Below are 8,435 nucleotides of genomic sequence, written 5' to 3' on the forward strand. Positions count from 1 at the left end.
AAACTTGAAAACATATCATGAAAATTTTATTTAAAAACTGTCTATACGTACAGAAAAACAAATAAAAATATACAGAAAAACTTGAATATTTCAAATGAATGTTTTTTGACAGCGTTTCCATCGCCATATTATTGTTTTGTTTTCGTTCTTGGCTTATAATGAGCATAATAATTATAAACCTTTATTTTTTCAAGAAAAAATCTCAGCTAAATTTTTTGTACTTATCAGATGAGTCATAGAATGTTCCTGAACAAATTTTTGGTTTCTAAGACAATTTGAATTTATGATGATTATTTCTGAGGTGAAACAATATGTATGTTAATTTTAAATATTGTGATTTCAATTATGTACCTGTGATTATTGAATAAAATGTTTTGATTTTTTATTTATTTTGTATAATTTATAACATTCCTGAGAATAAATGACATAACACTGCAACCTTCTTGATCTCAGATTCCTGTATTTTCTTGATTTTGTTATTTCGCTAGCAGGTGATCAGCCTTCTGTGCCTAACACATGGTGATTTTTGGAACTCAAGCTGCTTTAGTAAGGCATTTTTCATCACCATATTAGCCATTAAAGTCTATTTGTGCATAGCTGTGATTCGACTTCAGGTCTGATAGTTGTGATCGCTGGAGAGACCATTTTGACAAGAAAACAAAAAGAAAATACTTATGGAGAATCATTAGATTTCACTTTTATTATAAGTATCCCGTTCAGTGAGTTAATACACATGGCGTATGGTCCTGTGTTTCGTTTCACAACAACTATTGTTTTGCTATAGTAAGTACCTTTTAAAATTGTATTTAAGGGGAAAAATAAAAAGTCATTTTAAAAGCGATTTATTTATTTTATTTAATAAAAATGATACAATGAATTCGCTTAGTAATTGCAATAAGCTGTCTTAACTCATATCTTACATATAAAGTGCAAAAGCTTCAAGCGGTTGTTAGATCTAGCACAACTTATTGCTGTATTATATAGATTATGTACAAAATCTTTGGTACAGGTAGTTGATAGTGATGATGCGCTTCAGATCTGCCGAGATCTGGTCGGTCGTAATTGCTAATGCAAACTTAGCCACGTACAGGATAGTTTCATTACCTCAATAATTGAAGTAACACAATGCCACTGTATTTTTTTTATTTTTTTAATATTTATGATTATAAAATAAATTTTGTACACTTATCTCTGTAATCTATATCTATGCATTTTACATTAATATTTTATGACGAAGATAAACCAAGGGCCCAGACACATTCATCACAGTTTACGCTTAAATGAAAGGAATGTAACCTTGTTTAAATTTTATCATAAAATATTTGTTCTTACATTATAAAATACATAACTATATATATTTATTAGTCTCATATTTATCAACCATGATTAAAACCAGTTTAGTCCATGGTATGATAGGTAGCAACATGACCCAGATTAAATTCCTTTCATGCTACCGTTCACACTTAAACCCTACAAAGTCCAGCTTTATAGTACAACTAAGCCATGGTCAATGTGCCTGCTCCTAGACCGTAACCCACTCCTTTGGGGCCGAAGTTACGTCCGTAGCAGCCGCGGCAGTAGATTTCACCATTGGGCCCGTCGTTCAAATTCGTCGAATCCTTGAAAAGAATAAATGTTGTGAATAAAATTTCTCTAACCTGATTTAGAATTTTGATGTTCTGAGTGTACTACTCATTGTATATAGTTTCTTCACATGTAAGTCGATAAATATTTCTAACAATTAAGTTTCAATTGGACCTGCCAATATTTTTATTGCATATTGCGGTAATTTTCGAAATATTTGGTGGATAAAAGATTTTATAATGGTACATGTTGCTATACACAAAATCATAACATTCCATAGAGCTATTCCTGTAGTTGACAACTGACGTTTCATACTTTTATTATCTGACAGTTTATTACCATCTGACCTGTGTCGTGGATTTAAGTGATTAGATTTCAAAATTGCAATGTATATTTACGTTTAATTCAGTTTTAATTAAATACATAGTAACAATTAAGCAAAAATGATGTTTTCATATTTAATAGTGGCATTTGCAGTACTTTTAATACACAGTAGTCAGGGGGAACTATCAAGTGAAGATTGTTCATCTTTGGGATTCATTAAATCGAATCTACTGTGTTCGTCTTGCGATCAGTTAAAAGATTTCAGTTTGGACGAATTAGTTGAACACTGCAAGCAATGTTGTCACCAAGATGAATCGGCGCCTAAGGAGAAAAAATACGCGCGAGCGATACTTGAAGTTTGTACGTGTAAATTCCCGGCTTATCCACAAATCCAGGCATTTGTTAAAAGTGATAGGCCGGCCAAATTCCCTAATCTTCAAATTAAGTATGTACGAGGCTTGGACCCTATTATTAAATTGTTAGATAAAGATGGTATAGTCAAGGATACGGTTGCTATAGAAAAATGGAATACTGACTCTGTAGAAGAATTCTTGAATACTCATTTAGTTAAAGAAGATGATGATGATAGAGGATTTTTAAAGACAAATCTAATTTAATTGTCATTAAATAGTTTACAGACATTTTTAAGTGTGTTTTATTTAAATGACTAGTATACGTTTAGGGGCTCACTTTCATGGCTTTAAACACAAGCCTTACTTACCTAATATTATTTACACAGTAATATCAGTATGTACTTACAAGAGATCTATGGCAGTCTGCACATGAAAAGCACCGTTTGTGCCATGTGCCATTCTTTGAGTTCATTTGTTCAGCAGCATACACTGGGAATCCACAGCGGAGGCAGCCTTTTCCTTTTGCGGCTTTAGCTCCAGTGAATGGTAATTGTTCAGTGCTGTAATATAGCAGACAGGTTAATATATGTTTAAAAACTAAACTGGTATTGGATTTCTATTGTGCTTCAACTTTATTATTATAGTTTCTTTAACTTTAATGTTTAAATATAAATGTTTGTTATGAGAAGTCAGTTAACCCCAGAGGCATGATGCAGGGGCCTTCCTAAATATGTGCAGGTGAATGGCAAATTTGTTACTCACTACGTCTTTAGTTGATAATTATCCCTCAACCTAGGGGCCGTTTTGAATGCATTTTGTTTTCAAGCATAGACAATGTTTGGGATATATGTGTAAAAAAGTAAATAATTATTTTTAATCATCAAATAAATGCTACATTTACGTATTACGTAAACCTTACGTATTAGCTATTAAAAATAAAATTCATATTACTTTCACTTACTATGTTGTGGTGGGTTCAGAGTCGGTGGATACAAGGGTGGGTGCGTGGCCATAACCGAATCCCTTAGGTCCAAAAAGTTTAGCATAGCATGACCGACAGTGGATTTCCTTGTCTGGTCCATCACATGCTAGCATGGAATCAAGTGGGCGATGACATTCCGCGCAGTTGAAGCATTTTTTGTGCCACATCTGAGATAAACGTAATAGATATAATTGTATTCGACATATTGAAATAGTGAAAACCATTTAAAATCATATTTTTTATTTCAAACGTATTTGTGAAACAATACTTTAAGTATAAATTTCAAACTTTATCAAAATTGGGTTCGATAATATTAGTGTTCTTTGTAGAACTTAATTAATTGCAATTTCCCAAATAAAAGGTGAGTTATAAGCTTGTATATATAAGCTTTATTTAATATATTCTCTATATAAGCACTTACTGTGCCCTTGGCAAGTTGTTGCTCAGCGGCGAATACCATTCCACCGCATCGCGGGCAACCTTGTCCCTTAGGCGCCTTGATTGATGTTGTGTCAGGATTGTAGAATGGACGGTTAGCAGAGATCTCGTCCTCACTAAAAGTTTTATCATTAAAACCTGTCCTCAAAAACTTTTAAATATCCTAATTCTATGTAAACGTATTCGTAGGGACAAAATTGCGTGGTGGGTTGCAAAAGAACGTTTGCCCCAATCAAATTAGCGCTTGAAAGTACGAACGGGTATAGACCATACATATTAGGCAGTTTTTATTGATATAAAGAATCATAGGGCATGAGGATGGACCAATTTTAACATTACTCTGAACTTAAATTTCTTATAACGGTATACTCCTAACGGCTGTGGGACATTACTACTTTTCTACAGAAGTACTTACGTCAAACCGTCGGTCTGAAGGAAGCCGGATCCACAAGCGAATCCATAACCGTGAGGTCCCCATTTCTTGCCATAACAAGTTTTGCAGTAAACATCATTGTCTGGACCATCGCATGCGATTATCGAGTCAAGTGTCTTTGTACAATCGCGGCATTTGAAGCACTTGCGATGCCATTCACGACCCTTGGCCAGAACTTGCTCCGCGGCGTAGACAGCGCCACCACATCGGGGGCATCCCTTGCCAGGTGGTGCTTGGATCGCTGCGGTGTCGATCACCGTAGTCCTGGGTGCTTGGTCCCTAATAGAGATAGAAAGACGAAATCCTTAAGTTTTTTTTTAATCTATAAAATTAATTGTGTAAAGTGTGGAGTATTTAATCATGCCTACCTACATATTTAAAGATCAAAAGAGGATTAGGAAAATCCATTGCAATGCAAGTATCGACGTAAGTATCTGTATTATATTTATTATCTATATTTTTTAACTCTAATAATGACCCGGTGTCTTCAAGTCATTATCTTAACAAAAACATCTTATGTTTACTGATTGTCTAATTTTAGACTATTTGTATATAGGAAGATATTGCTTGCGCTAAAATCCTCTTACATAACATGACGAAACCAAAGTGTGTGACCTAATAATAAAGAAAATATGTGGACATCAGATTATATATGTTGTAAGCGTGGCGAGATCTATATTAAAATTAGTCGGTTCGAGAACGGACGTACTATTTTGATATTGGCACGACGCCAGCTGTTGTTTGTATTATAAGTTGTTTTTATGAAACTCACGATGGAAATATCCTAAACCTGTCTGTAACCTGAGAATGGATAAGTTTAGACTTGTTGCTAATCGCTAATATGCGGCTTATTGTCCTTTTTGGAAAGCTTTGATTATAAACATTATGTCGGATATTTTCCGATGCTAAATTTTGGACTTTGGTAAACTGTTATTTCTAGAGTCTCGACAACAGCTATTTTATGTTTGAATTACAAAATTGTATGAAAATTTATGTTTAATAATTTCATTATATCAGTTATATTTTCATTCGATATAAACGTATCATCAACATTAGTTTAATTTCGTATTATTGTTATAAATATAGCTTAGTTTGTAAGTTTGCTTTTCCTTTCGATTTCATCAGATATCACTAGGTGAATACATACTTCTCACCGGTTGCTTGAAAGATACATCTATGTTATGTGTACTAAGTGTCTGTGATATTAATATAAGTTATTTTCTCACCCGTTCGCGTAAGGGTCGCTTTGAAGGACACCTGCCCCCTTGCCATAACCGTATCCCTTAGGTCCAAACTTCTTTCCATAACATACTGAAAAACAAACAATATTATAACCAGATACCTCTCACGTAACTCCTCATTCGCATGTAAGTGTTATCAAAACTTTAGATCAAATTAGTTGGAGGAGTCATACATGAAGTCACACGAGACCAACCTTTGCAGTAAATGTCTTTGTCGGGACCCTCGCAACAGTTTGTGGAGTCCAGCCGCTTCAAGCAATCAGCACACTTGAAACACTCCTTGTGCCACGCCTGGACAAACAGTGAACATAGTAAGGGTAAATACGACATGCAGGCTTCACAAAACAGGTGTTAGGACAATGTCTGCGGTTAATGCCACTGGGTAAGGGGATAAACTAAACCTCATTCAAATATGTGTCTTATTTACCTCGACAATAAATTTCTTTGTCTGGCCCGTCACAATGGATCATTGAATCAAGGTTCTTGTGGCATGTTAAGCAATTGAAGCATTTTTTGTGATAGGCCTAGGATGAAATGATGTTTATTACATGATTTACTTGATATTCATGATAATGATTAAGATCTTAATGCCGTGTTGTTAAAATGATTGAGAAGAATACGATTCTTGATGGTATGATGACGTAAAGCTTACCTTTCCAAGAGCCAACTGCTGCTCTGCAGCATAAACGTAACCGCCGCAACGCGGGCAACCTTCTCCAGGTGGAGCTTTAGCAATTACACGTGGTTCCATACACGCTCCATTGGTCCTCAATCCATTTCTGTATTCACAAGTTTTTGATCATTTAGGGATTGTAAATGCAAAACATCAGAGCAAAGATGAAGAAGAAATGTTAAAAAGGCTATGGGCCCCGGAGCTCTCCAGCGGCCCCTACATTCAACTTTAATTTGTTCAAACGAATGGCGGCGAAGCAAATGATTTCGGCGGCGCACCTCCGCCGTAATGGGAGAAGGCAAAGGGTTCCCGGCCGCCCGCTCCGCTATGGCCCCAGTCGGCCACTTTGCAAAAAACAACTTTAAACGATTTAGAGGGCGCTTTCCTTATCCCATCACATACACTGATCAGTTTGAATATAAATAAGCATTAGCAGTTGTTATTGTGTGTCAGTTTTTGCAAGAGATTAAAAAGACAGAGTTTTCTAGCATGCTCTACTGGTGCGTCACGAGCGTTTCGATGTCGTGCTGAGGCTTTACATATTGGTTTTCTCACCGTTGTTCCAGTGTGTTGGGGTCGCCTCGATAGAGGGAGGGATGGGTTCGAATGGGAACGCGCCCGTGTTGGCGTGAGCCCTTCATGGGTCGGTTAGGACCGGCGCCAGGCACGGCCGCGCTCCCACCCGATTCGAGCAATACACATGATTGGTAGTCGACTTTTTATTTTTTTTATCTTATAAATTTAAAATAGACCGATTAACAAAATAAATTAAGCGATAGCGAATAAATAATCCTAACTAAATTTAAAATACAGAATGATGTTGACAACGCGCCGCCGGTGGACCGAGATGTGTGTCGGTGCCCGCCAGCGCTGCTGGAACTCTGCTCACGCTCAATTCCTGTTGCGACATAAACGAAGACTGGTCATGCACATGTCAGGCGCAGAATGTACAGCCGAGCGCGCTTCTACTTTATATGAGTTTATGTACACGCGGTTAATGTTGTTACGTACGGGCCAAGAGGCCGGTCGGCTTGCGACCTTTGATAAGGAAAGACCCTCAGTGGCGCGGGCGGCGGGAGTTTGAATGAAGGTTCTACTTACGCATTCTCGCCCTTAAGATGGTCGCCGGTGTCCATAGACAGGCAGCCAGCGCCGCCACCAAAGCCGTAACCTTTAGGTCCGAACTTACGCGCGTGGCACATTTTGCAGTAAAGTTCACCTTCGTGTTCTGAGCAGTTAGTAGAGTCGAGAAGCTTCTGGCAGAGACCTATGTAAACCAATACAGTCTGTTATCTTAAGTTTTGTTATAAGAGTCTATTCATGTAGGTAATTCATGCATATATTCGAGTATATTGACTTTGATTGTACCTAAAGGTTGAACTATACGTTGTTGTTAAATATTTAAAACTTGAATCTACAACATGAGATATGTACAGGAAATTCCATTTTTGTTCTAAGAATTGAACTCGTGACTTGAAATTATTTACTTGAGTATGTTAATATAATGTAGGTTTCGTGTGGAATTCATGTCTGTTGAGTAAAAATATTGATTTTTAGTTTACTATCTTCAAAGTACCTTTTATTGTCTTCGAAACTTCCTGTATATCCAATTTACATACAAATTTCTTGTCTTATCCTTTGTTTGAGTATAATTAATTTAAAGAACTATTAAACACGGAAAGCGCATACAGCTCAAAGTGTTCAGTAATCCTAAATTAATGATATTAATATATTTGATTAAACTTACCGCATTTGAAGCACATTTTGTGCCATTTGAGTCCGCCGGCAACACGTTCTTCCGCCGCATATACGGACTTGCCGCATTTTGGACACTTGGGATTATCTGCTGGTTTGAAAGGCATTGTGCTCGCTTAACTTATCCTGAAAAAAAAAAGAAATACGTTTATCGCCATGACAAACGACTGAAAACAATTGAACAAGTATTTAATTTTTGGATAAAATAGTGAACTGGATTACAAAATCAAATCCAAATAATGCAATGTCCATTGGCGTATATCCAATTCGCAATTAAACACTACTTCAACACAAATTGCATGCAAATTGCGGGCGGGCTCCTTCCGAATGCATTTACACGTGAAACATAAGGCGGGCGGCGCGTGGGCGGTAACTCCAACGCGCCTAATTTGGGGCGTCCAGGTAATGCTGGAGAGCACTTATTTATAGCATTAGGAAGAAGCCACAATCACTCGCGATATGGTTTATCACTTTCACCGGAGGACGGACCTGTTCGTCGTGTCGCAACGAGAGTACACTCCCGAACGCGTATACAGTGCAAGGCGCTTGCCGAGTTTACTGTGCGCGGAGGTCGAATGATGCGCGAGGGCAGGATGCCACTGTAGTCTATGCCAGTTGCACACGGCCCCAGTGGTGGGGCGGCGGTGATCCG

General features: G+C 37.2%; 2 protein-coding genes across 5 annotated transcripts; one reads left to right on the top strand and one right to left on the bottom strand.

Annotated features, from left to right (window-relative positions):
• Positions 1–829: 829 nt before the first annotated feature.
• On the bottom strand, positions 830–8,435 carry LOC123715786 (muscle LIM protein 1). 4 transcript variants are annotated; one of them, XM_045671087.1, is made up of 11 exons: positions 8,273–8,435; positions 7,776–7,909; positions 7,130–7,295; positions 6,008–6,134; positions 5,550–5,646; positions 5,341–5,425; positions 4,097–4,393; positions 3,665–3,797; positions 3,223–3,410; positions 2,668–2,821; positions 830–1,619 (listed from the first exon to the last, which is right to left on the bottom strand). In XM_045671087.1, exons 2-11 carry the CDS (start codon positions 7,888–7,890, stop codon positions 1,497–1,499), a joined length of 1,485 nt encoding a protein of 494 aa, XP_045527043.1. In that variant the 5' UTR covers positions 7,891–7,909; positions 8,273–8,435; the 3' UTR covers positions 830–1,496. The 4 variants fall into 4 exon arrangements, 3 of the variants coding, with proteins under 3 accessions (XP_045527043.1, XP_045527044.1, XP_045527045.1); XR_006754478.1 differs by lacking the exons at positions 830–1,619; positions 3,665–3,797 and having other exon boundaries at positions 2,681–2,821; XM_045671088.1 differs by lacking the exons at positions 830–1,619; positions 2,668–2,821; positions 3,223–3,410; positions 3,665–3,797; positions 5,550–5,646 and having other exon boundaries at positions 4,228–4,393.
• Positions 1,920–2,553, top strand: LOC123715788 (selenoprotein F). The gene has a single exon (XM_045671090.1). It carries the CDS (start codon positions 2,028–2,030, stop codon positions 2,523–2,525), a length of 498 nt encoding a protein of 165 aa, XP_045527046.1. The 5' UTR covers positions 1,920–2,027; the 3' UTR covers positions 2,526–2,553.

Source organism: Pieris brassicae, chromosome 10 (assembly GCF_905147105.1).
Source record: "Pieris brassicae chromosome 10, ilPieBrab1.1, whole genome shotgun sequence".
In the NCBI taxonomy this organism is placed as follows: Eukaryota; Metazoa; Arthropoda; class Insecta; order Lepidoptera; family Pieridae; genus Pieris; species Pieris brassicae.

Coding starts and splice junctions, on each gene's coding strand:
- LOC123715788 (XM_045671090.1), top strand. CDS start 2,028: ATGATGTTTTCATATTTAATAGTGGCATTTGCAGTACTTTTAATACAC.
- LOC123715786 (XM_045671087.1), bottom strand. CDS start 7,890: ATGCCTTTCAAACCAGCAGATAATCCCAAGTGTCCAAAATGCGGCAAG. Junction 6,135..7,129: donor CATCTTAAGGGCGAGAATGC/GTAAGTAGAACC, acceptor TTGTGAATACAG/AAATGGATTGAGGACCAATG. Junction 2,822..3,222: donor TCTGAACCCACCACAACATA/GTAAGTGAAAGT, acceptor GCTATATTACAG/CACTGAACAATTACCATTCA.